Consider the following 27,809-nt stretch of genomic DNA (forward strand, 5'->3'; position numbering starts at 1 on the left):
CTAGCCAGATTGTAAGCCCCGTGTCTGTTTTGCTCATCATGATATCATTGCCTCACCTGACGTCTGTTGTAGTGGGTACATCATCACATGTGAATGGCTGAAGGCCTTGGAAAGTGGTGAAGTTGTGTGTGTGTGTGTGTGAGATAAAGTGTGGATTGGGGAATGTGCATATGTGTGAGAGATGAGGCGTGATGGGGAGTGTGCATGTGTATGTGAATGTGTGTGTGTGAGATGAAATGAGATGTGTGATGGGGAATGTGCATGTGTGTGTGAGAGATGAGATGTGTGATGGGGAGCGTGCACGTATGTGTGCATACACATGTGTATGCAATGGGGAATGTGCATATGTGTATGTGTATGTAACGAGGAGTGGGCATATGTGTGGGTATGTGCAAGTATGCGTGAAATGACATTTGATGGGGAGTGTGCATGTGTGTGCTTACATGTGTGTGACGGGGAGTGTGTGGTGGGGTATGTAATGGGGAGTGTGCATGTGTGTGGATGTGTGTACACATGTATGTGAGGTTACATGTGTGCTGGGGAGCGTGCGTGTGTGTATGCATGTGTGTGGGAGATGAGGTGTGTGGTGGGGAGTGTGCACGTGTGTGTTGTGTGTGACAGGGAGTGTGCATGTGTGTGTGTGTATGAGATGAGGTGTGTGATGGGGGAGTGCATGTGTGTGTGTTGATGTGTGTGACTGGGAGTGTGCATGTGTGTGTGAGCGCTCAGGCTGGGGCATCTCCAGTGCTTTCTGGAGCTGGCTATTTCAGGAAGCCTCCAGTCTCCTCCTCCTTATGTAAATAAACATGACAGATCCTGTTGCCGTACCAGCGCCGGGAGGCGGGGGAAGCTCACAGGGGTGTATGTGCCTGTGTGGCTGCCTCGCAGGCGCTGCGTGCGGGAGGGAGCTCCTGAGGGCGCGGGAGGGGCAGGCTCAGCCCTGCCATGCCTGCCGCCAACTGTAGGGGAGGAGAGGTGGCAGGAGAGGCACCGGCAGCCCGGGCAGCTTGGTGACGAGGCCGGCTAGCCGAGCGGAGGCGGCCGTGCTGCCCGCTGCCCGTGATGGGGGGACAGATCACCCGGAGCACCCTCCACGGTAAGGCCCCAGCTGATGCCTGGGGATCTGCCCTCCCCCAGGCTGGAGACCCCCTGGTATGAGAGGCACTGGAGCTGGAAGCTTAGTCATCATCCCCCTGCCTCTTCTCTCCTTGTGGGGACTTCTTCGGGGGGCAGGAACTGGGCTGCAGGAAAGCAAGGGAGGCTGGGAAGAGCAGGAAGAGGGGGGCTTTCCCAGGTGACTGGTGGAAAGTCAGGCAGCTGAGTCTCCCCACAAAGTCTCCTTGTCCTCTTCTCGCCCCAGGGTGCCGACAAGCCCCAAGTGGGATGGGAGGTACTGGGTGTCCATACCCCTCTTTCTCAGGACTGGGGCAGAGCACCGTTTGACACCTGGGAGGACTTGTTTGTGGGCCCTGGGATGTGGGCCCTGGAGGTCAGTGCTGAGTCCTATGGTGGGGCTGTGGAGAGACGTGTGGGCACACTTGCGTGTGCATGAGTGTACATATGTGCTTCGCTCATAAGTGTGCATTAGAGGTGTCTCTGGGTGTGTACCTGTGCCTGCTGGTGCCTAAGCACATGAGTGTGCAAGTGACAGCTCCCCATGTTGCCTGACCTCAGTTCTCTAAGTGTGTGCTCTGCTGGGGGGTGGGTCAGTGAACTTCTGACCCCTGGGGTTCATGTCCACGGTCAGACAGAAAAGACTAGCAAGCAGGTGAATGGGGTGGACGGGAGGAATGCCCGTGGGCTCCCTGTTCACAGGGCTCCTGCTTTCCCTAGCTCATGTCCCCTCGTCCACCTGGCTCAGGTGCTATGATCTGGGGAGTAACGGGCTGATGTGACACTCAGGAGGGGAAGCCTTCGCAGGGACTTTTTTGTCATCATTGGGACACAGGAGCCGGGGTTCCTGTAAAACTGGCTGGTGCCAGGACAGTGAGGACTGACCTTGGGGAATCCTGCCACACTCCCTTCTAGCCCTCCTCCCCTCAGACAGGGCATCAGGGGATGGGGCGGCCTCCATCTGCTGAGCCCAGTGGGCGCTGAGCAACCAGCAGAGGCCCGGAAGGAAGAAGGAGTGGGCAGCCGTGGCTGGGACTGGAGACCAGGTAGCTTTCCCTCCCAGGCTCTGGACTTCTGAGAGAGTAATTTCTAATTAAAAAGAAAAAGTCAGGGAAGGAGACACGAGGAAAAGCAAATCATTGGCTCTCCTAAAAGGAAGTGAATTTCGTCCTGGGCCTAGAGGGCTAAGTGACAGATGGAAGGCTCTGCAAGACACATAATCCCGAGCCAGCCAGGGCCAATGCCCGTGGCCGGGGCCCTGGCCTGAGCCTCGGACTGGGCTGACCTGGGCCTGGCCCTGCCTGTCTGTGGGGTGGGGGTAGGGGTGCGTCTCAGCACCCACTGGCTCAGCGGGGCCTGTTGGCAGAAGGGCCGAGGCAGACTGGCATTTTCCACTGAAGTCAGACTTGGGCAAGCCCCGGGCCTGGAAAGGACAGAGAGGCCCTCGGAGCGGATTAGGACACAGCACACTGCCCTCCAGCTGCCTGGGAGCACAGGCTTCAGAGGGGAGTGCGGACCCCAAGACCTCATCACTACCACCCCTCCCACCCCCCGCCCCCGGAAGGCACATGGCCACCAAGAGCTCTTGCGTTGGAGTAGATAGCCATGGTACAGTGAAGGCAAGTCTTCTCATCTGTCCATGAGGCTGATAGTACCCTCCTCAGAGGAGGACTAAATGGCATGATGTAAGGACTTAAGGTGCGGAAAACCTAAAGGGCTTAGGAGAGCATTCTGAGGCCAGGGTCGTGTCCTTTCCTCTCCGCCTGGGGGCAGGAGGAGAGCTTGGGTGTGCTGAGGACTCTAGGAGTCCGGCAGCCAGGCTGGGTGGCCCTTGGCAGGCGCTAATCAAAGGTCCCATCTGCTTCCGTCCCCACCCTCTTGCCCGGACCACTGTGATTAGGCAGGGTCCCTGATAAGCTGGCGCTGGCCCCTGCCTCCGCCTGCCATCCACACGAGTAGGAGACAGCAGTAGGGATGTGGAGAAGGGGTGTTTGCTGTACCCACACTACCCCTGAGCAAAACCCCTGCGTGCACGTCTTCACATGTCCTCGCCCATGTCTGCAGGTACCCTTACCCGTGCATGGGCCATCCCAGGGGCTCTGGTTTCGCTTCCTTCCTTCTGGGGGTGGGTTGGGGAAAGTGGGAGGTGCAGGGGGTTTGTTCCTTCCCGGGGTGCCCTCGGCCTGCAGCCTGCCTGCCGAGCACGTGGCGATGTCGTTTCTGGTTGTGTTTTACGTGAACCTCGGGGGCTTGGGTTTGCTTCCAGCTGGATATTTTGGATTGCGGGGTCACAGTGAGCGGTGAGGGGGAAGCGGCCCCGTACTGTTCTGTGTGGGAGGTTGTGGACGTGTCTTGGCGGACTGTGTGTCTAGTGGCTGCAGATCATAGATCTGTGTGCTAGGTCTCTGTATGTGTGTGCCCGGCGGTGGGTACGTATTGGTCTGTATAATGTTTAGGGATAGAGTGTGTCCTGTCTGCGTTTCCATGTGTGAGCAGCCACCTTGGTGGGACTGTGTGCCTGTGATGTATCCTTATTCTGTAGATGACAGTATTTCTGCCTGAGTCTCGTGTGTGTGTGTGTGTGTGTGTGTGTGTGTGTGTGTGTGGTGGGGCTACTGTTGCGGAGTCAGCTCCTCTGGGACCAGCCTGGCAGGGGCCCCATGGGAGAAGTTAATTCCCATTTGGAAAATGGTTGTGGCGCTTACATGCTTGATCTCCTTCACCGGGCAGGTCTCCAGAGCTGCTCCCCCATCGTGGGGGCAGGATGGGCTGGGGTAGAAGAGCACAAAGGGAGGCAGCTGCAATCCCGGGAGCCCTCCCCGCTCCTCCCCCCTTCTTCTCCATCCCCCTTCCTTCTGTTCCCCCTTCAATGCTCCTCCCAGGGGAAGGAAGTGACCCATTGCTGTGGGGTTGGTGTGATGAGTGGATGACACCCACCAATGTGCCCAGACACACATGTCACCCTTAGGTTGGACTCTGGACTAACAGGCTGTTAGTCCAGAGTCCAACCTAAGGGGTGCAGGGACCTGGGCGATTGGTTCCCACACTAGCCTATCACAGAGGCAGCTGCTGAGACCTAGAAGGAAATGGCCGGCAGCTCAGAGGGGAAGCCAGGCCTTGTCCCTTCTGCAGCTGACTCCCCACTTCTCCTTGGTTCCTTAATTCTCAGACAGGCAGCAGGGGAGAGGGCCTACGATGGATTTATGAGACGTGGGATTAGCACCGAGGGAGCCGCCTGTCTCCTGGCAGCAGCTCTGGCTTAAGGGCCAGGGTGAGCCGGCAGGTGTGTCTGTGACCATATGTACACACGCACACCACACCCCACTTGTGCTTATGGCTCCAGGAGGGCAGGGGTCAGGCGGATCCAACTCTGTATTATCTTTTTAAAAATATATATATTATTGCCAAAACCGGTTTGGCTCAGTGGATAGAGTGTCGGTCTGCGGACTGAAGGGTCCCAGGTTCGATTCCGTCAAGGGCATGTACCTTGGTTGTAGGCACATTCCCAGTGGCGGGGTGTGCAGGAGGTAGCTGGTCGATGTTTCTCTCATCCATGTTTCTAGCTCTCTATCCCTCTCTCTTTCTCTCTGAAAAAAAAAATCAATAAACTATTTAAAAAAAAATATATATATATATATTTAAATAGTTTATTGATTTTTTACAGAGAGGAATAGAGAGGGAGAGAGAGAGAGAAACATCACTGATGAGAGCCACATTGATCAGCTGCCTCCTGCGTGCCCCACCCTGGGTATTGAGTCTGCAACCTGAGCATGTGCCCTGACCGGGAATTGAATTGTGGCCTCCTGGTTTGAAGGTTGATGTTCAACCACTGAGCCATGCCGGCTGGGCTGTCTCTGTATTATCTTAACCCGGCCAGTGCCTGGCACACAGTGGGCACCAGCAGCTGCTTGGTCAGTGTGTCAGGGAGCAGAGTGTGGGGCACAGCTCTGGGCCTCTGGACCACATGGCGGTGGGAGCTGCAGGTGGCCAGGGGAGGCAGATGAGATGAGACACTTTGGGAGATGAGCCCCGAGGCCAGGCAAGGCTGGAGAGGAAGAGGGGGATGAGTTGGTGTTCTTGGTGAGAGTTGGAATCCCATTCTTCTCTTACTGGCCATGGGCCTTCGGGTCTGTTTCTCTGTCTGACCCACATTGGGGATGATAAGGTTTACCCCAAAGGGTAGCAGAACGGATTAAGTGAGCTAACACGTGAAGGGGCAGGACACGGGGTGCACAGCAACCACTCATTCAGGAAATGGATGTGCTTCTGTGAGTTTCCACGGAGGCTTCTCCAGGCTTGTGTGTGCTTGCGAGTGTGGACACCACACACACCTGGCTGCCTCCAAGGACCAAGGTCGCATCTTCTGCCTCTCTAGCCCTGCGGGGGAGGGAGAGAGAGGGGGGGCGGTCCCCAGGAAGGAAGGCTCCCTGGGTTCTTGTGTCTGCCATTAGGCACACACACTGGCTATGTGTGTATGCACGTGTGTACGAGTGTGGATTTGTGTAAGGGGAACGAAGGAAGATGTCTGTGTGGTGTGTGGATTTATATGACTGAGCCATGCTCCCTCTCATTCTCTCAGCCTGGCCTGGGGGCTTTGGGGAGGAGCTGGGAAGACTGGGACAAGGAGCTGAACCCGGAATGGATTTCAACTAGAATCCCCTTCTGGAATCTTGGGGTGGAGGGAGAGTGGGAGGAGGAGGGTTGGTTCCCTCCTAGCAACTAGGGTATTGGGAGGCACATCTGTATGCACATCTGGCTGCCGGGAATGTCAGAGATTGGGATGTCGCAGAGTGAGTGAGAGCAGGAGGCTCAGTGTGGAGATTAACTTGGCTATGAGGGTAATGATCCTGCTCATCCCCTGCCACTCTCCATCACCCACCTTGTCATCATGGATTTATTTAGTTTTCCAGGGAACAGCCGGACCTGCTATAGACGTAGCCGGGCATCTGGGAGAGAGGATGAGGTGTTTAGATGGCCCCTACTCCTAACCAACAGAGGTGTATGCATGGAGGCTGGGAGGTCATGCAGCAACTGACTAGGGAGCAGTGGTCATGGAGGGGGGAGGGCACTGAGCATGCTGGCCAGGCGTGAGTTCAGAGCCAGCCCACTACTGTCTAGCTGTGTGGCCCTGGGCAGGTTATTATCTTTCAGAGCCTGTTTTCTTTCTTTTTAAAATATATTTTTATTGATTTCAGAGATAGAAACATCAACAATGAGAGAGTATCATTGATCAGCTGCCTCCTGCACGCCCCCTAATGGGGATCCAGCCCGAAACCCAAGCATGTGCCCTTGACCGGAATCAAACCCAGGACTTTTCAGTCCTCAGTCCAGAGCCTGTTTTCTTATCTATACAATGGGACTAATGGATGCTGTATTCCTGCATAACATATCTATTGCTGCATAACAAATCACCCCAAAAGTTAGTGGCTTAAAATAACATTTAATAGCTGAAACCGGTTTGGCTCAATGGATAGAGCGTCAGCTTGGGGACTGAAGGGTCCCGGGTTCGATTCTGGTCAAGGGCATGTACCTTGGTTGTGGGCATATCCCCAGTAGGGGGTGTGCAAGAGGCAGCTGATCGATGACTCTCTCTCATCGATGTTTCTAACTTTCTATCTCTCTCCCTTCCTCTCTGTACAAAATCAATAAAATATATATTTTAAAATAAATAAATAAATAACATTTAATGGCTGAAACCGGTTTGGCTCAGTGGATAGAGCGTTGGCTGCGGACTGAAAGGTCCCGGGTTTGATTCTGGTAAAGGCCTGTACCTTGGTTGCGGGCACATCCCCAGTTGGGGCTGTGCAAGAGGCAGCTGATGGATGATTCTCTCTCATCGATGTTTCTAACTCTCTATCCTTCTCTCTTCCTCTCTGTAAAAAAGTCAATAAAATATATTAAAAAAACACACACACATTTAATGATCTCATATCTCCTAAGGTCAGAAATCTGACACAGTTTATATAGGTGCCTGCATCTTCCTGTCTTGTCAGGTTGCAGTCACATTGTTGGAGCGAGCTGTGATCTCATCTGAAGGTTTGCCTGGAGGCGCCCATATCCAAGCTTACTCACGTAGCTACTGGTAGTCCTCAGTCCTTCCCCATGTGGGCTGCTTCTCAGGGCTGCCTTACTATGTGGCAACTTGTTTCCCCAGGGGAAGCAACCCTGGAGAGGCAAGAGAGAGTAACCAAGATGAAGACCAAAGGCATTTTATAACCCAGGCTTAGGAGCGATACTCATGACTTCGGCTCTATTCAGTTTGTTAGAAGCTGGTTGCTAGATCCACTTCACACTCAAGGGAAGGGGATTACAACAGGAAGGGCATGATAGCCAGGTGGTGAATCTGGGAGGTCATTGAGGCTGTCTTTGAGGTGCTTCCCACAAATACCTGCCTTTCAGGGCCTGGGAGGGTGAGGCAAGGTTGTACCCCACAGATATCTGGTATAGCATCTGATAGGCAAGAAAAAAAGTCAGCACTCATAGCCTTCCTTTCCCCTTTTTCCCATAGGCAAGTGGGGAGCTATTGAAGGTTCCTGAGCAGGCAGGGCTGTCGCCAGGCATGTAGAGTGGGGGGTCTTGGTGCTAGACAGCGAAGGAAGCTGTCCCATAGTCCTCTCTTTCTTTAATTTCTCCACAGGACACCAGGAAGAGAGAGGTACAAAGTGGGTGCTCCTTGGACAGTTGCCAGTGGATCAGTAGATTGAAGAATTGGACAGTGGCAGTTCACTCAATAGCTTTCACTGAGCACCTGCTATGAGTGTGCTTTGAGCTAGACACTGGGCAAACAGCAGGGGAAAAGACAATGGCTACACCTTAGCTGGTTTGCTCAGTGGATAGAGAGCATCAGCCCACAGATTGAACGGTCATGGGTTCAATTCCAGTTAAAGGCATGTAACAGGGCACATACCTCAGCTGCAGGCTCCATCCCTGGCTCAGGGCATGTGTGGGAGGCAACCGATCGATGTGTCTCTCTCAGATCTATGTTTTTTTCTCTGTGTCGGTCCCCTTCCTTCCCACTCTCTCTAAAAACCAATGGAAAAATATCCTTGGGAGAGGGTTAGCAAAAAAACAAAAATAAAAAGACAATGGCCCCTGTTCTTAGGAGGCCCACAGTCCACTAGGGAGACGCAAATGACCCGAAGGCTTTTCTCTCCAGAAAGCCGCCCTGAAGGGGATCTGAGTGGCTCTTTCTCAGCTGTCCCAAGGATGGCAGATAGCCGGACCATTCTGGACTGGAGACGAGTCAGTGCACTGTGTACAGGGGATGCCTCAGGACATTTGGGCTCAGTCCTATGGAGGAGTCAGAGCTGAGAAAGGTGGCTGGAGTGCTGGATGCTTTGTTAGGGGTGTGTGGAGTGTCTGGTGGTCCATGGCAGGATCCCTAACCTAGCCTGGGGCCAGAGATACTTCTGGGAGGAAGTGGACTTACCATGAAGGCCTGAAGGATGAAAGAGAGGGGAGGAAGGAAAAGTTCCCAGCAGAGAAGTGGGCTTGGGCCAGGCCTTAGAGGCAAGAAACAGGTGAGGGGAGTGGGCTCCTTGAAGGAACCCAGAGAACTTCCAATCTGCCCAGTTTTACAATCCTTCCTCTTTCCCAAGGCCTCGCCCCACCTGCTCTCCCACCCTTACACTGTCTCCCACAGTCTTTCCATATAAGCTAGTCCCGGTCAGGACCACCTGCCAGTCTGGGATGAGATGAAACAGAAGTGCCTGGACAGAAGTGAGCTGGTCACTTCCTTTGGTGATGGTTGTTGCTTTTATATATATAAAAATAAGACCTTATGTTGGCATCAGGTGTCAAAGTTTGTAAAACCCTTTTACAGCTGAAACCGGTTTGGCTCAGTGGATAGAGCTTTGGCTTGCGGACTGAAGGGTCCCGGGTTCGATTCCAGTCAAGGGCATGTACCTTGGTTGCGGGCACATCCCCAGTAGGGGGTGTGCAGGAGGCAGCTGATCGATGATTCTGTCTCATCGATGTTTCTAACTCTCAATCACTCTCTCTTCCTCTCTGTAAAAAAATCAATAAAATATATTAATAAAATAAAATAAAATCCTTTTAAATCTGTGAACTCACCGGGTCCTCACAATCACTTGGAGAAGTGGGCAGGGCCGCTGTGATGACCCCGTTTTACAGAGAAAGACAATCAGGCCCAGAGAGGGAAAGTGACTTGCCCAAAGTCCTACAGCAAGTCTGTGGCATGGCCAGGGTTGCTCTGTCCCACTGTCCAGAGAGGGAGGTAAGCCTCTCTCCTAGGGGAGGCAGATGGTCATGCCAGCACGAATGCAGGGCCATGGGTTCAGAACAGGCGATCTTGAACGCAGGGGGACTCAGCGGGGCTGGAAGGATGGGTGGGATTCAGAGAGGTGGGGCAGGGAAAAGGTACGTGGGCCAGGGGAACGGCGTGAGCAGAGGGGTGGAGGTGGGGAAGCACAGATGAATGTCCACAGCAGTAATAATCATCATTATATAGTAGTTGTAATTAATAACTATTATTATTATTATAGCAGCCACTTACTGGGGTTCATTTTACATACATCATCTCATTTAATCTTCACAAAAATCCTGTGAAGAAGGTCTGCTGTGACCCCCACTTTACCGATGAGAAAAGTGAGGCTCTCGGAGATCTCACAGTTAGGGACAGAGTTTCTCGGTGTGGAGGCAGCAGGCTCAGGTTCCAATCTGGGCTCTTTACCTTGGCTGGGTGACCATGGTAACGCCTCTTCTGAGGACCTGTGTCTGTCCGAGTGGCATTGGGGCGGATAAAGACGTTGCCTGTTAAGCCACATAGAATTTGGTCATAGCCCTTAGTATTGCTCCCTCCCCGTCTCTCCTTGGCAGCCCAGCTCAGCCTGTCCAGGGCTCTGCGGGGATGGTCCTGGGGCAGAGCTTGGTGGGGGGGGGGGGGGGGGGGCAGTGGGGAGGTCACTCTGAAGGCTACGCTGTGTCTGGGCATCTCCCCTGGGTCCCTACTGAAAGGGAGGAATGAAGCCTTGAGCTGGTTGAGGGTCACCTGGAGGCCTGACCTGGCTTGTGTGTGGCAGCTCATAAATGCCCAGGCGGACGGGCTGTGGGGGAGAAGGGGGGAGTTTCCATTGTGTCAGCAGCAGCCTCGCCTGTGGGGGGTGCCCTATAAACCTGTCAGTAAGGTGGGGCTTGCTGGGAACTCTGCTGGGAGCCACCCAGGACCCGTGGCCCCCAGGAGAGCAGTTGCCTAGCACACAGGCCCAGGCTGCTCCCTCTGCTGGGACTGGCCAGTACTTCCTCCAACAGCCTTTCCCCTCCCTGCCTGCCATCTTGGACTTGGAGAAATGAGCACTAGCACTAGATGCTGAGTGTGGTAAAGGACTCGCCATGGCATTGGAAGACCAGGGTGCAAGTCTCAGCTCTTCCACTTAATTGCTCTGTGACCTCAAACAACTTGGTCAACCAGTCTGAATCGCAATTCACTCACCCATAGCATAGGGACCTGAAGGGGTCATAGTGTATGTCCCAGTGCAGGGAGGGCAGCTGTTTGGATGGTATAGGAAAGCCCTACCCCTAGCTAGTCCTTGGCATCAAGCTGTTCTTAATGTTAATTCTCATTTTGCTCTATCTCCTTCTCCCCCCAGATCATAATGCCAGCTGAGATGGAGAGGGAGGACAGAACAGAAACAGGGGGTGGGGAGGTGGTGATCCCCGGGTCAGGGCTGCCATGTTGCACATCTGTGAGGGCACCATTCCTGTTGTAACCCATGAGAATGGTGCCCCCTGGAGGTGTGCAGAGCAGCACTTTCAACAAATGGTGGAGTTGGCTCTTGTTCAAAGAGAAATTGGATGGGTTTGGAGGCAGGTCCGTATGTGATGGGCGTGTGTTTTATGTGCAGTGTTCTGTAGGTCCATGTGTACACGAGTCCAGGCATGTGTCCACAGTATAGACAGAAAGGTGAGATTTTTGGTCTAGGGGATAAGGAAAAGATACATTTCTCTGCCTTCTCTGTCTCCCAGGGTCTGGATTACCTTCATGCCTTTATGTGCTCACAGGTGTGTGTGTGTGTGTGTGTGTGCGCGCGTGCGCTCATGAGCGTGCGTTTGAGACCACAGGTCTGGGTGCACATTGTGCCTCCGGGGACCAGGGCTCCCCTGTTCCCTTCTCCACCTGCTCTGCTGTCAGCCAGGGAGGCTGGGCTCTGGCCCACCCCACATTCCCCTGTGGAAGGGAGGCCTGGGAGTGATCCTGCCAGGGCCTGGGTCTCTGGACCCTGGGTGTCCCCACTATATTCGCTCAGCACCAGTGATTTCTGTACCTTTATTGAGGGGCCCAGGGCCCCAAGTGGGATGGGTGGGAAGAAGAGGAAGCATTTTGAAGGGATCTGAGGGCCTGCAGTTGCTCCGTGGGTTATATATGCATATATATATATATATATATATATATATATATATATATATATATAATCTTGTTGTTTTTTTTTACAGGGAGGAAGGGAGAGGGATAGAGAATTAGAAACATTGATCAGCTGCCTCCTGCACACTAGTTATGTGCCTGCAACCAAGGTACATGCCCTTGACTGGAATCGAACCTGGGACCCTTGAGTCCGCAGGCTGGGGCTCTATCCACTGAGTCAAACCGGTTAGGGCTATACGAACTTTTTTTTGAAACTGGCTTATTTTACTCAGCATAGTTATTTTGAAACTCATCCATGTTGCTGTCCATAGTTCATTCCATTTTTACTGCTGAGTCGCATTCCATTGTATAGATGTACCACAATTTGCTATCCATTCACTCAGCAGGTATTTTTTTTCCCTTTATGCTTCATTTCTGTATATGTGTATATCCCTAAACAATGCATAATGTTACCTTTTACCAGAGGTATTTTTTTTTTTAAATCAAGAGTCAAGCTCACCAGCTGGGATGGCTCAGTGACTGAGTGTTGACCTGTGCTCCAGGAGTTCGCCAGTTCGATTCCCAGTCAGGGCACATGCCTAGGTTGTGGGCTCAGTTCCAAGCGGAGGTTGTGCAGGAAGCAGCTGGTTGATGTTGATGTTTCTCTGTCATTGATGTTTCTATCTTCTCTCTCCCTCTACTTTCCTCTCTCTCTCTAAAGGTCAATAGAAACATTTTAAAAAAGAGTCAAGTTGTGCCTGAGGCTGGTATATGCCCAGTGAGTACCACTGCCAGGCGTTTACCCTTCCCCACAACTGTCCGCTTCCCTGGAATGATCTCCCCTGCTCTGTACTGTCCAGGGGCCACTTAGCCTCTTCCAGGTAGCCTTCCCAGACTGCCTGGGTCTCCTCCAAGCAATTCCAGCCCTCACCACCTGATGGCTTTCAGAGTCCTGGAGCACTGGCTGACAGTCCAGTCTTGTCTCCTTGGTAAAAGCAAGGCAGCCCCTTGTGCCACCCTCACCCCATGGGCCTGGCCTTCAGGACACTGCTGCCAGGGAGGCCTGGAGGTGGACTCATAGGGTGTCCAGTTGGCCCAGGACAGTGGGCACTGGTGTCTGGGCCCTCTGGGAAGGAGGAAGCAAAAATGCAAAGGGATGCAAACATGGCCTGGAGTGGTCTGGGAGCCCTCCCTCCTGCTCTCTTCCCTCCCTGTCTTCCTCTCCTTCCTGGTAACCCCTCTTCCCCCTTTAGGGGGCGGCAGGCTTTCTGGGCAGGCCTGATGCTGACCCAGCTTTCTGCATTTTTAAATGCTCTCCTCTGAGGGACTAAAAAACAGCCTCTGTCATATTTTGTGGCTTTCTACTTCCCCGCCTCCATCTCCCCCTTGTCCATGTCTCTCCTCAAGATGATGGGTGGGAGGGGGCTGCCCTCCCTGATGGGTGGTGCACAGATCTGGGGGAAGAAATGAACACCCTCCCACCCCCAAGACTGTGCATTGATAATGTCAGTGCTGCTGACACATGTCTTAGAGCCACAGGGTAGAGGCCACCCATTGTGCCAGAGAGGGGAAGTGACTTCCCATCGTCATGCGACCAATAGTCACAGACCAGTCATCTGACACCTTGTCCTGTGTTCTTCCCTCTCTCTGTCTTGTCTCCTGTTTGTAAAGCACCTCGCATGTTTATAAAGCACCTCACACGGTGGTGAAGCACCTCTCCTGGACCAAATCCTATCCCATACTCGATCGCACTTTGGGCTGTGGTGGAGCTGTCTGGAAGAAAGAGCTGTACCTCCCTGGCCATCCCCTCCCTTTACCACCACCTACCTACCAGGGGTTCTTGAGGCAGATCTGAGTTCCTTTAGGAAGCCTGGGTGAAGTAGGAAGGCAGCTTGGGGTTGAGGAAGGCAGCATGGGATGGAGGGAAGAGGCCCCAAAAGAAGGAAGAGATAAGTGTGGTCCTGGGGCTGCAAAGCTTGCCCCACCCACTTTCCTGGTCTCCAATGGCAGCCCCATGGTCCCCTGTTCACTACAGCCCAGCCTTGTAGGTCCAGCTCCATTTACTTCTCCTCCCCTCTTCCTGTCATCCAGGATGTCTCTCTGAGAAGTGGTCTGCCTGTGTGTCCTTTTGGCACGTATCACTGCCTACCACTTATATTGTGATTTCTGTCCATGTCTCATCTCCCTTCCTGGGATGTTAGCTTCTTGAGGAGAGGATCCTTAGGTGTTTCATGCCTGTATCTCCAGTGCCTCGGACAGGGCTCAGTGCTCAGCAGATACATAGTGAATATTTGTTGGAAAAAATAAATGTTGGTGGTAGTGAGTGACTGTATGGTGGTGCGTGTTGGTAGTAAATGCTGATTTGCTGTAAAGGTTGATGGTTGAAGATAGATGGTGGGAAATACTAGGGAGAAACAGTAGATAGTAGTTTTTCTTGGTGATGATGAGAGGTGATGGGTGAAGGATGAAGGTAGATGGTGGTGGTGATGGGAGGTGATGGGTGAAGGATGAGGGTAGATGATGGTGGTGGGAGGTGACGGGTGAAGGATGAGGGTAGATGAAGGTGGTGGGAGATGATGGGTGAAGGATGAGGGTAGGTGGTGATGGGAGGTGATGGGTGAAGGATGAAGGTAGACGGTGGTGATGGGAGGTGATGGGTGAAGGATGAGGGTAGGTGGTGATGGTGGGAGGTGATAGGTGAAGGATGAGGGTAGATGGTGGTGATGGGAGGTAATGGGTGAAGGATGAGGTTAGGTGGTGGTGGGAGGTGATGGGTGAAGGAGGAGGGTAGATAATGGTGGGTAATAAATGGTGGTAGATGGTGAAGTGGGAAATAGCAGTAGATAGGAGCAGGAGAAGGATGGAGGCAAATGGTGGCAGAGGTGGTGGATTGCCCTGATGGTAGAAATACTGGGCAGTGGGTGACTTCCTACTCATCTGGCCTTGCCTAGGGTACCCTAGTCTAGCTCTTGGATCACCAAGTTCTCTGATACCGTGGCTTTTATTTTATTTGTGCAGACTCCATCGGGGGTCCCTTCCCAGTCACTTCTCACCGATGCCACCACAAGCAGAAGCACTGCCCGCCAGTGCTGCCCGGCGGGGTGCTCCTGGCCACACCGCTGCTCTTCCACCCGCACACCAAGGGCTCCCAGATCCTCATGGACCTCAGCCACAAGGCCGTCAAGAGGCAGGCCAGCTTCTGCAACGCCATCACCTTCAGTAACCGCCCGGTCCTCATCTACGAGCAAGTCAGGCTGAAGGTGGGGTTTCCCTCCCGGCTCTGTCACTGCTTCCCCCTGGGCCTCTGAGCGTTATCTCACCTCCCTCCCCCGCATCACTGCCTTCTGTTCTGACCATTCCTGCACCCTGTACCTTCTCTTTCCTCTCTGCTGCCACTGTTGCTCTTCCTTGTCCCTCCTATTTCTGTTCCCTCGTCCGTCCGTACTCCTTTCTCAGCCTTCCCCACATGGCACAGAAGGAAGGGAAGCTGGGAGTGGCCATGGGGGCCACCAGCTCCTGGGGAGGGAAAGGAGCCCACATGGTGGGCCAGCTGGGCAGGGGGGCTCTCCATGGGGGTGGTCTGCAGAGAGGGGCAGCTCCCTTCCTCGTGGGCTCCTGAGGCGGGGAGAGGCTGGGCCAGGCTGCGGGCTGTCTGAGGCCACCCCCCTGCCGTCCAGATCACCAAGAAGCAGTGCTGCTGGAGCGGGGCGCTGCGCCTGGGCTTCACGAGCAAGGACCCCTCCCGCATCCACCCCGACTCGCTGCCCAAGTACGCCTGCCCCGACCTGGTCTCCCAGAGCGGCTTCTGGGCCAAGGCGCTGCCCGAGGAGTTCGCCAACGAGGGCAACATCATCGCCTTCTGGGTGGACAAGAAGGGCCGCGTGTTTTACCGCATCAACGACTCGGCGGCCATGCTCTTCCTCAACGGGGTCCGCACGGCAGACCCGCTCTGGGCACTGGTGGACGTGTACGGCCTCACGCGGGGCGTCCAGCTGCTTGGTGAGTGCTCCCTCTCTCTGGCCCCGTAGACGCGGGGCCCCCCTTCGGGAGCTGTGATTGGAAAGGGAGCTAAGTCTCTTCTGTCCAGGATCCCTCTCGCCTCGCTATGCTAGCTCACAGAGACCCCGGGTACAAATCAGCCCGCTCATTGCCTCTCCAGAAGGAGCCTGCATGAGCCTCAGCGGTCTCATCTGTAAAATGGGTTGGTGGGAAGATTGAATTCAGTTCAAGAGGCTGTGAGTCAAGTGCGCGGCACAGCCCTGGGTACCAAGTCAGTGCTCAGCCAACACCTGGTCTTCCCACCTCCCATCCCTGCAGAGCAAACTGTCCTGGCGGTTGAAAAACTTTTTTATCTTTTTTTCCCTTCCTGACTTCAGAGCCTGGGAGCAGTAAAGCTGCTGTTTTCAAAACACCTTTATTTAAGTAGAAAAGACGTGGGGGAGATGGTGAATGTAAAAACAGAGAAACAAGCCATCACCAGAAGCCTTTGTTTGTGGAGTTCCCCAAATGAGGAGGCTGTTTTTTTTAAATGAATAGTTTGGGAACTTTCTGGTTTTCAGCTCAATAAAAGTGTTTCTACATTCACATGGAGAGAGGGATGGTCTCAGTCCGGCTGCCCACACTAAGGTGCCCCCCCCCCCGCCCCGCCCCGTTCCTTCTGTGAAATGGTGAGCCCGCCAGGCTGCTCCCTGCTGGCCACAGAGCGGCTGGAGTCAGACATGCCCCCTCGGACTCTGGCCTCACCCCTGTTAGTGTAGCCAGTGCTTCGAGACCTCCGTTTTCTCATCCCCAAAGTAATGGTAATGGTAACTGTCTCAGGGTTCTTTTGAAGGCTCGGAGAGCTGTGATGGGAAGCAGCTGACAGTGTCATCCTCCAGTGACTGTGGGCCACCTCCCCTCTCCTGGGGCAGTGCTTAGTGAGCGCCTCCTGCTGCAGCGCTATCCTCGGGGCCCCACGCTTCAAGGCCCTGGGGTCCCAGAGCTTGCGTTTGCCTTCTGTCCTGGACGCTTCAGTTTGAGCCTCAGTCTCCTCCTGTGTAAAGTGGTTGGGGAGACTATGCCTTCGCCCAGGGCCTGGCCACAGGGTGGGAGACAGAAGGATGTCTCGGGTTTTGAGAAAGTCACAGTCTAGTTGGGGAGAAAGGAGGGGAAAGAAAGTGGGGACAACATTCTGGCTTTTCCCTAAGCAAAGAATGCCCTTCTTCATGGTCCCCAAGGATCAAAATCCCATTCAGGCCTCAAGGCCCAGCTCGCAAGCCACCTCCTCCCTGAACCCTCCCGGGTGGGATTCTCTTCTCCATTCCTCATGTCCCACCTCTTGGCACCTGCATTTCTCTAAGTGCGGAGGCATTGGCTGAGCCTGGGTCCGTCCATACATTTATTCCCAAACAAGATGGGAAGGGGTCAATGGATAGGGCTCAATGGATAGAACATCAGCCTGCAGACTAAAAGGTCCCAGGTTTGATTCCAGTCAAGGGCATGTACCCTGATTGCAGGCACATCCCCAGGAGAGGGTGTGCAAGAGGCAGCTGATCAATGATTCTCTCTCATCAAATGTTTCTAACTCTCTATCCCTCTCTCTTCCTCTCTGTAAAAAAAAAAAAAAATCAATAATAATAATTAAAAAAAAATGATGGGAAGGCTATGAAGGAGGACCCCAGCTTCCTCTCCAGAGAGGAATCTTGTGCCAGTGGGTGGAGAATGCCAGGGAGTGTTTATAGGGTGGGTAGGGGAGATGGATGGATGGATAACTTGTTAGATGGAGGTAAGGGTGTGGGGCATGCTGAGGTAGACCCAGATTGCTCACAGACCCAGCGTGCTCATGGCCCCAGATGCACTGGAAATCAGGCAAGACAAAGCAAAGACTCCAGACACCAGCAGGGCATAATCTAAGAGAACACAGCACATCGTTAAATGGTGTGGTCATAGGATTCCTTCCATTTGCCAAGATGGTCCCCCTCCAGTTATCTCATTTAACCTCTTAGCAGCCAGCTCGGATGGAGTGGCTTTTATCCTCGTTTGACTGGGAGTGAATGGAGGCCCAGGGAAGATGTGGTTTGCCCGTGTAGGGATGTGGCAGCGCTGGGACTTGAACTGGGTGTGTTCTGATGCCAAAAGCAATGCCTTTCCCTTTACCCTCCAGTGGGTTTAAGCATGAAGGGAGGCAGATAGTCAGAGGAGGCTGAGGTCAGTGAGGGAGGATGGAGATCAGGAAGGCTTCCTGGAAGAGGAGGCTGAGGCTGGGCTTTCGAGTTCCAGGAAGGTGGTGGTGGGGAGTGTGAGGGGAGTAGGAACATGCCAGGTGGGATGGGGCTTCCAAACCTCAGGGGCTGAGGGAGGGGCCTGGAGAGTAATCTGAAGGGTCCCACCCTGGGGCAGAGCCCAGGCGTCCGACCTGGCCCAGTCCCATTCCCCCGTCTTTGACTATAAATGGGTTTTCAGGCAGCATTTCCAGTTTCATTTGGCTTTCCCGGCAGGCTCCTCTCTGTGCACTCGATAAGGCTGAGGCCCCGCTGATTCCTGTCCGTGCTGTAAATCACCATAATCCCTGGGCATTTTCAAACTCTGATTACGGACCCTAAAGTCAATTAACGGATTAAAATATCTCTTCATTTTGTTCTTTCTAACTGGATTTTTTTTTAAAAAAAAGATCCACCCAGGAATTCTTTGGCGGTGGGCGCACTGCTCTATGCCCTCCTTCGGCTCCCCTGCCCTCCGGGTGTGCCCACTGCCTTAGGCAGTCCCAGGGTCAGTTTTCCTCCCTCTCTCCCCCCTCTCCTCCCTACTTCCCTTGTCCCCGCTCTTCTTGCTGCCACTTCCCTGCCCCTGTGTCCTCCTGAGCCTCCCTCCCTCCAGCCAGGCCCCTCCAGCTCCTCTGGGTTGCCCTCTCTCCTTTGAAGACTGCTCTCTATGGGTGGTTCTGAGGATGGGTCTGTCTTTCCTGAGGTGTGACTGTCCCACAAACCAGTATCTTATCTTTAGAGGTTTCCTGCTCAGCCGTCCCCTTCCCCCCTCCTGCCTTTTTCTGGAATCTCTGGCAAAACCCCTTTAAACCCCACCTGGCCAGTATCTGCTCCTCAGACTAGGGACACCCTGGGGTACCTGGCACAGAGTAGGTTCGAAAGTTAAGCCATGGACAGACTGGCCATCTCCCCTGACAGAGCAGAGGCAGGGCTGGCGCCTTCCCTGACTGACACCTCCAGGCAGGTGTCCCGTCCCCACCTCCTCAGCCCTAACTCTAACAGAGCTTCCTGGGTGCACCTGCCGGGCCCCAGCTTTGGGCCTTCTGGGCTCCCGTTATGCAGATCGCCCTCTTCCCTCGGGGCGCCCTGGCCCGAGCCTGGCTGGTGTCTCCAAGAATAACAGCTTCCTACCTCCAGGAAGAAGGGCCTGCCAGCAACTAAATAAATACAAGTTTTATGGGGTGATTAATACTTGGAGAGATAAGCTCCTATCCCAGGTTCTCAAGCTCTCCCTGCTCCTCTCAGAAATGTTGGCTCGGGAAGCGCAGCCATATTTCTTGGCAGAAAGCTGGCGAGCCAAGATCCGATTATGGGTCCTCCCGAGCTCCCCTCTGTGACCGCCGTAGCTGGGGCGCTGTGCAGGAGTGGGGGAGAAGACACAAGTGGGAAATCCCTCTCCTCGAAGAGTGTTTACATTGGGGGCATACCATATAACTGCTCTGAGGTGTCCTAAACCCAACCCTGCAATTAAGTGTGTGGCTGAAGAGTAAAACTGGGGTGGGGGTGGAGGTGGAGGGGTGTGACTGGGGAGCAATCCAGAAGGACTTCCTGTAGGAGGTGATTTTCGAGTCAGGAACCAAAAGAGGTGAAAAGAATGGACTGGTCGAGGAGGAACAATTTAGGCCAGACAGGAGCGGTGTGCATAGGCACAGAGGTGGGGAATTAGCAGTCTTTCAGGGAGCAGATCCTTCAGGGGAGGGGGTGAAGTGGAAAGGCAGTGGGTGACTAAGGAGAAGGGGTGTGCACAGGTGTTTGCGGTGGTGGTGGTGGTGGTGGTGGGGCGCTGGGCTGTGCCCATGAAAGTAGAAAGTTTTCAGCAGCTTCTGTGCTATCAAGTTTTTCACTAAGAGGAAATATGGCCCAGAGATGGGAAGGGGCCGGCCCAAATTCTCCCAGCCAGTCAGAAGCCAGGCGGGGCCTGGAATTCAGATCTCCCAGGCTGATCTGGGCACAAGGTCAATGGGAGATTTATGGCCCCATCAAAATGGCAGCGGTGGAGCCCAGGAGGGCACTGGGTGGGGGCTCCCAAGGCCGCAGGGCATTCTGCTTCTTTCCAACGTCTGCCCAGGTTCCCGGGTCTTGGAAAACGATCCCCACCTGCCTGCTGGGGAGAGAGTTGTATGGAGACTCTCAGGATAAGCTTTCGGAGGGCCGGTCCCAGGGGTGGCGGGGGGAGACCTGGGCCTCTCCAGAGATGGGCCCTGGGTCAGGTCCCCCCGTTCCCCCCAGGCTGTGCCTAAACTTCGAGGCTCTAAGCGTGTGAGCTGTCCCCTGTTGGCTGAGGACCATACTGCCTTCTGGGGCTTCTGCTTCCCAGGCTAAACCAATATTTACCTTCAGCCGTGGCTGCCAGGGGCTGAGAGGCAAATATTAGCTTAAGGAGCCCGAGGCAAGCTCTTGGGATGGGGAGAAAGGCTGAGGATGCTGACCGCGGTTTCTTCCTCGTCGACAGCTTTCAACCGTTCTTGATTCAGAAATGAACGTGCTGTTCCTTCTGCTTCAGAGACTCTTCCAGGCACTTTCTGCTCACACCAAATTCTGCCAGTTATTTCAGAGCCCAACCCCAAACCCTCCCCTCCGCCAGGGAGACTTCCCTGACCCCCTCCCTCCTTCTGACCGTTGGAAGCGCGTGTAGGTGGAAGTGGTAGCAGCAGTTCTGCATCAGGCAGTGCGCTCTTTAAGAAGACAGCATGAATCCTCTGTATGTTTTATAAAGAAAGTGATTACTGTGTCCATTCGGCAAATAGGGAAGAAGGGCACCTCTTAAGACTTCAGCCAGAGCTTCTGGTTCTATTGGGCAAAAGAATTCCGCTCCTAAAAACAAAAGTTTGAGAACCACCACACTGGATGATTCGACAGTCTATATGTCTGAGAGTCTGTGCCTTGAAGATTCTATAAATCGAAGAGTCTGCAACTCTGGGACATTCTGCCCTGCCTCCATGAGCCTCAGGAAGTGTGTGTTTTCCTCCTGGCTTTCCTGTGGTTGGGTTTATAGGGACAGGGTGGAGGCGGGTGTGGGTTTTGGGGTAATCCCCTGAGGGGCGGAGAACCCCTCACCCATCCAAGACTTGCACCCACCCTCCCGGCTCTTCCCGGGCCCTGGGCCAGATGGGGACCGGCAGAAGGATGTTTATGGAGACAGTAAATGGGCTGGCAGCGCCTTCCACCCAGGGGCCCGCCGATGCCTGCCAGCCGGCTGGGAGGCTGCAGGCTGACCCGGGGTTAAAGATTATCCAGAGCTCCGGATGTGCGAATCTAAACAAACAAGGCTGGGGCTGATGGCAGGCCCTGCTTCAAAGGAGCCCCTGGCCTGCCTCCCAGCCCCCCCAGAACCCCTGCACTAGTGCCCAGGCCCTGCACTGGCTGGCACCCTGGCGGCCTGGTGGGTCTCTGGGTGGGAGCCGGCCCTGGTGCCCTCCGCCTGGCCCTTCTCCTCTCCCTCCCTCTCCCCTCACTGGTCCTGCTCAGACAGTTCTCCGGGTGTTTGCTAATCACTTGTCACTTCTGCCTGTCCATCTAACCCTCTTGTTCTCTGGGCTCAGGCCCAATCGTGGTTTTCCCCCCCCCAAGATGCTGTCTCTGACTCACTCTGAAACAGGGAGGGAACCTTAGCCTCAGAATTATCTGACCAAAGGATATTTACCCTAAAGAAGAGAAGCCTCTGTTTTCTTCCAAAGGGGCCCCAAGGAATAGACATAAGGACACATAGGAATCCATGCAAGGAGAGGTTTTCTAAGAGTCTTAGGTGTTCAGTGATGGGAGGTGGTGAGGACCTTATCCTCAGGGGCATTCTAACAAAGCTGGGTGGGGACTTGGCAGAGATAAATAGATCCCGTCCTTCTTCTTTAAGGTCCTGTCTAACCTGAGACATTTACCGTTTTTTGTAATGAAGTTGTATTCAAATACTTTCATGCCTCCACGCTTCAAACCATCTCCAGGGCCCAGGTTTTGGCTTCTCCCTTTCTCTTTAACCCCTGCCCAGCGTTGGGCACACAGTGGGTCAGTGAGTGGGCGCCCTGAGTGCCACCCTGGCTCAGGCCTCCCTGCGCTTTACAGGGCCTGGCTGTTTGCGCCCGGCCCTGGGGATCTGCAGAGCCACCGCCAGACACCGATTAGGCAGAGGCTGAAGACTCACTAATAACAAATGCCTTCCTGCAGAAGGGACAGGAGAGGGGCAGCTTAGCAGCTTCTGCCATGGCCTGTGCCGCCCCTCCCCCCACCACTAAGCCTCCGGAGTGGGCAGCTCTGTGTCCCAGGCACCGATTACATAACGTGTTGCTTCCAAATGTGGGGCCATGCCACTGCTTGGGGTTATAGGTTGCCTGTCTGGTTTTCCCGAGCTGTCTCTCAGAGCTCAGGCCCGGGCCCAGGTGGGTCCCAGGATGTTCTCCCCCGGCGCTGGGAGCGGGGACCCTTCCCTGACTTCCGACTTGAGGTCGGCTCACCCGGCTGTGACCCTCGCTGACTGACCCTTGCTGTTCCTTCGGAGGGTGCTCTGACCAGCGCCTGGATCTCAGGTTTCGTCTATTTCGGGGCCCTGGCGCATCTGGACACACCAGCGGGATTGTTATTTTGGAGCTTGCTGGCGGCCTGCAGCTGCTCCTGACCCCAAGGGGTGGAGGGGATGGGAGAGACGACATGGCTGAGCCGGGCACTCGCCCCAGGGATTCAGTCTGTAGCTGTTTCCCAGCATCTCTCCACTCCTGCAATATTTTAAGCAAGGCCGAAGGAGTTGTTTTCCCGTCTCGTCTCCTCTCTCTTCCTCCCACTGATTTCTCCTTCTTGCTCTTCTTTCTTCTCTAATCTCCACTTGTAGCTTCTCCCTCCGGGTCTTCGGTCAGCGACGTCATGCTGTGATGATGTCCTGGCTGTCCATCGTGACTGCCATAAAGTCCCACATTTAAGTTCGAAAAGTTAATTGCCTGAGTGCCGGTGGGCCTGACTTTGGTTGGCAAACTCAACCTGAGCAAATACTGATCACTGAACGTATCAGGTCCCCAGGTGCCGGGGGCTTCTACTCGCCCTCTGACCCCTGTAACAACATCGAAAGGTACTTGACCAGAATAGAACCTGGGACCCTTCAGGCCTCACAAGCTGACGCTCTCTGCACTGAGCCAAAGAGTAGCTCAGCAATGGCGCAGGTTTGCCTGGGAGGTAGGGAATACCCACTAGTGGGCGTATTCACGTAGAAGAGGACTCCATATTCGAATAGAAGGGGCAGAGACTAGGAAAATGCATCTCCGGTCCCACTCAGAAATCTGTCTTGAGGGTCTTCCCAGCTCCATGGGCTCTGACTGATTGCCCTGAGTGTGTGTGGGGGAAGAGAAGTGTGGGGGTGCATAGGTGTGTGAGTCCCCTTGACAGCCTTGTTCCTGTAGACCTGGCTGGGCATCTCGAAACCACTTGTTTTCTCCTCGCTCTGCTGTCCCTGTTCCTTCCCCCCTCTCTCTCCACCCCTCCAGAGTCCTCAAGGACACTGACTGGAATCCCGGAGAATGGGGGAGCCAGATCTGTTCCCTGAAGTCCAAAGCCTTCCCCAGGCCCCCATTTTGTCTCTGTGCCTCTCTCTCCGTCCTGCCTGGGCCCTCCTCGCCTCTGCTCTCCACAGCCCCCCAGCCTCTCCGCACCATCGCTGTCACAGAGTCAATTCCCTGGAAGAATCGCATTTTCCGGTCGGCTCCCTTCTCCTTGCCAAGCACGATGCTGGGAAATCCCAACCAGCCAGGCCCCAAGAGGCTTCTCCAGAGAGACAGGGGGTTGGGGGAGGGCCCAGCACCCTCTCCTTGTGTGGGCCCCAACAACACTGTTCCTGGAAGGGGCTGGGGCTGAGTAGGAGAGGACACAAACAGGGAGGCTTTAGAGACCGTCTCTAAGGTTAGCTAGAGCTGGATTGGGGCCTCTGCTAGCCACACCAGTCCAGTCCCCCAAGCTCTGCTCTCACACCGAGCGCCCCAGCCATCCTTACCCAGTTCCTAGAGAGAAGGCCCGGTTTCTCCCATAGAGAGGCTCAGAGAAAAGGCTCCCAGGGAAGGATTGGCTCCCGATGTGGCCTACAGTGGCACTAGCCCAAATTTGGGGACTCCCACGAACAGATTCAATAAAAAGGAGGGCCTGAAGCAAAGACTGTCATTGGAAGTTCGACACACCTTGCTTCAATCCTGGATCTGCTGCTTGGTGATTGTCGCATAACATCTCTGAGCTTTGTCTGTATAGCAGGAACACCTCCATGGAAGCTTTAAGGATGAAATGCAGGGGTAATGCCTCGTGCACACTGACTTTTATTATAAAGTAGAGGCCTGGTGCATGAAATTTGTGCACAGGTAGGGTTTCATAGAAAAGTAGCCAGGGGCTCAGGAGCTGAAACATCACTTAGGTCAAGATCTTATCTTTAACCTGCCAGAAGTCCACATCTTGTGACTATTAGTTTCCTGCTGTTGTCTTCTGCTGCCTTGGGGTTTGGGAGGAGAGGCCAGGTCTGTGAGGGGCTTAGAGAGAGAGAGGATTTCTAGAGCTAGGATTCAAACCTAAACTTAGTCAAAGTCATAAGGACCCTCCATTTCAATGTTGGTGTCTTCCTTCCAGCCTTAATCTTTTGCTTAAGCAAATAGTTTAGATGTTCTGCACAACTTTGGTTGCTGATTTGCTCGTTAGTTTATATACTAAGCATTTTCTATGCCTTTAAAAGCCCATTGTTGTTTTTAAAAAAAATCTTATTGTTGAGAGTATTGCAGAGTTCCCCTTCCTCCCCCATTGCCCCCCTCCACCTGATTCCCATCCTGCCCCAGGCCTTCACCACCCTATTGTCTGTTCATAGGTAATGCATATCTGTATAGATATATAGATATATAGATATATAGATATATAGATATATAGATATATAGATATATGATCTTCGGTTAACTTCTCCCCCTCTTCTCTCTGAGATTCGTCACTCTGTTCCATGTTTCCATGCCTCTGATTCTATTTCTTCTTCTTCTTTCTCTTCTTCCTCCTCCTCCTCCTCAATACCCTTCAACATGTCATGTAATACTGGTTTGGTGGTGATGAACACCTTTAGCTTTTTCTTGTCTGTGAAGCTCTTTATCTGACCTTCAATTCTAAATGATAACTTTGCTGCATAGAATAATCTTGGTTTTTAAGTTCTTGCTATTCATCACTTTGAATATTTCTTGCCACTCCCTCTGGCATCCAGTTTGTTGAGAAGTCAGCTGACAGTCGTATGGGCGCTCCCTTGTAGGTAACTAACTATTCTTCATTTCAATTAGAGTATGCTTAATTTCTGACTGGTCCTTTTTCATGTCTTTGAACTTCTCACTAAGATCCTTGAAAGTCTAAGTCCCTTGAAGCACTCATTCAGATCCTTGTGTAACCTTATAACCATGGTTTTGAACTCTGTTTCCAGTAGTTTGCTATTTCCATTTCTTTCATTTGACATGTTTCTGAATTTGTCTCTGCATTTTGGCTGCTTCCTTGTGTTTGTTTCTGTGTATTCAATAGAGCTGCTATGTCTACTGGAATTGGTAGTGTGACCTTGAGTAGTAGGTGTCCTGTAGGGCCCAGTGGTTCAGCCTCCTGTCACCTGAGCTGGATACTCTAGGTGTGCCCCTTTGTGGGCTGTGTGCACAGTCTTGTACCCTGTTTCCCCGAAAATAAGACAGTGTCTTATATTAATTTTTGCTCCAAAAGATGCGTTAGATCTTATTTTCAGGGGATGTCTTATTTTTCCATGCGCTAGGTCTTATTTTCAGAGGATGTCTTATTTTCGGGGAAACACAGATAGTTGGCCTTGATTGCTATTGGCGTCACTAAGAGGAATTGGCTGTGAGGACCAACTTCCACTACAATGGAAGAGCAGCTGTGCAGGAGATATCCTTATGGAGCAGGACTTGCTTCAGGGGGGCTTTGATGCTCACTGAGTCTGCCCCTTGAGTGTCACTTGTAGATGTGTAGAGTTGTAATCTAGTATGTTATAGTCTAAAGCAGTGGTTGGCAAACTCGTTAGTGAACAGAGCCGCAGTTTGCCGACCACTGGTATAAAGCTGTCCACAGGGTGCATTGGCTCTGGGGCTTCCTGGGAGGTGCAAAGTCAATCACTGCCTGGGGACCACCTGGCAGGACTTATAGCAAGGCCTGCAGATGGCTACTACTTGGACGTGCCCAGATGAGGCCCAGCATAAAGCAAGGCAGGCTGGTGCTAGTGCTGGGTCTTGGGCCTTTTATTGATAGGTTTTGGGCATGCTGACACCAGCTGCAGCTTGTTTGAGAGAGTTTAGCAAAGTCTGAGGCCTGAGCCAGGGAAAGCCGCTGCCAACAGTTTGGGTGGAGTGGGACCTCAGGGAATCACCAGGGCTGAGCAACTGTGTGAGCTAGGCTGATGGAGCTGATTTGGCTGCCAGTCAGCCCTGTAATGGGGGAAGGTCCTAGCAGAGGAACAATGTCCCTGTGTGAGCACCCCATCTGGGAGAAAGACACCCCTTGAGTTCCTGCTGGGATACCAGATCCTCCCTATGTGTCCCTGGATCATCCAAAGCCGTCTGGTGCCAGCCCTTTATGGGGAACACTTGAGTCTCCGGCAGCCTCCATGCCACTTACCCACAATCCCTTGTGTTTTTTACGGCCTGAAGTTAAGGGTTCCCAGCTCTGGAACCCTATGCCTGTGGTCTGGTGTGGGACTGGGACCCCTTGCTCCTGTGGGTAGTGGGAGGGGGGGGGGGACGCTCTGCAGGGGAGATTCACCTATGGGTGTTGGGAGGACCGGAGCAGCTAGTTCTGTGCCCATGCCCATCCTACCAGTCTCAACGTGCTTAAAAGTCCGTTTTTTTTTTTGTTTTTTTTTTTAAACATTTTATTGATTTTTCACAGAGGAAGAGAGAGGGATAGAGAGAAACATCGATCAGCTGCCTCTTGCACACCTCCCACTGGGGATGTGCCCTCAACCAAGGTATTATACATGCCCTTGACCGGGATCGAACTCAGGACCCTTCAGTCCGCAGGCCAACGCTCTACCCATTGAGCCAAACCGGTTTCGGCAAAGATCCGGTGTTTTGATCCCACATCCTAGTTAAAAGACTGGCTGGAGGGAGGAAGGTGCAGGTGACGGGGACTGACCGGGTCTCCCCCTCTCCCTGGCCACAGACAGCGAGCTGGTGCTGCCGGACTGCCTGCGGCCGCGCTCCTTCACCGCCCTGCGGAGGCCGTCGCTGCGGCGCGAGGCGGACGACGCGCGCCTGTCGGTGAGCCTGTGCGACCTCAACGTGCCGGCGGGGGAAGGCGAGGAGGCGGCGCAGGCCGCGGGCGGCCCGGTCCCGCAGAACTCGCTCAACTCGCAGCACAGCCGCGCGCTGCCCCCGCAGCTGGACGGCGACCTGCGCTTCCACCCGCTGCGCGCCGGCGCGCACGTCCGCATCCTGGACGAGCAGACGGTGGCGCGCCTGGAGCACGGGCGCGACGAGCGCGCGCTCGTCTTCACCAGCCGCCCGGTGCGCGCGGCCGAGACCGTCTTCGTCAAGGTCACGCGCTCCGGCGGCGGCGGCGGCGGCGGCGCGCGGCCCGGCGCGCTCTCCTTCGGCGTCACCACGTGCGACCCCGGCACGCTGCGGCCCGCCGACCTGCCCTGCAGCACCGAGGCGCTGGTGGACCGCAAGGAGTTCTGGGCCGTGTGCCGCGTGCCGGGGCCCCTGCAGAGCGGCGACATCCTGGGCCTGGTGGTCAGCGCCGACGGCGAGCTGCACTTGAGCCACAACGGCGCCGCCGCGGGCATGCCGCTGTGCGTGGACGCCTCGCAGCCGCTGTGGATGCTCTTCGGCCTGCACGGAGCCATCACGCAGATCCGCCTCCTCGGTGAGTGCTTGCTCCTGGCCGGGGGCCGGCCGCCTGGACAGCGCCCACCCAGAGGCTGGCTGCAGATGTGGTCCCCCACGCCCCTGCGAGCGCCCTTCTGGAAGAGGGGGGCCCATCCCGTGGTCGGCAAACTGCCGCTCGGGGCCCCTTGAGTGTGGGTGGCTCTTCCACAAGATACCACGGCCCAGGCGAGTCTGTGTTGAAGCAGTGGCGTTAGAAGAAGTTTTAAGTTTAAAAAATTTTTGTACTGTTGA

General features: G+C 54.2%; 1 protein-coding gene across 3 annotated transcripts in view; it reads left to right on the forward strand.

Annotated features, from left to right (window-relative positions):
• The window catches only part of NEURL1 (neuralized E3 ubiquitin protein ligase 1), a 71,442-nt gene that overhangs the window by 35,998 nt on the left and 7,635 nt on the right, over nt 1-27,809 (forward strand). For 2 of the 3 annotated variants that reach the window (XM_045582060.1, XM_036438921.2), the window contains exons 2-4: nt 14,492-14,733; nt 15,151-15,472; nt 26,851-27,555. In XM_045582060.1, the coding sequence (XP_045438016.1) occupies nt 14,492-14,733; nt 15,151-15,472; nt 26,851-27,555 (1,269 nt within the window). Of the gene's footprint in view, nt 1-846; nt 1,097-14,491; nt 14,734-15,150; nt 15,473-26,850; nt 27,556-27,809 lie in introns of those variants that run through there. The other variant, XM_036438922.2, reaches the window with a different exon arrangement.

Source organism: Pipistrellus kuhlii, unplaced genomic scaffold, assembly GCF_014108245.1.
Source record: "Pipistrellus kuhlii isolate mPipKuh1 unplaced genomic scaffold, mPipKuh1.p scaffold_m20_p_15, whole genome shotgun sequence".
In the NCBI taxonomy this organism is placed as follows: Eukaryota; Metazoa; Chordata; class Mammalia; order Chiroptera; family Vespertilionidae; genus Pipistrellus; species Pipistrellus kuhlii.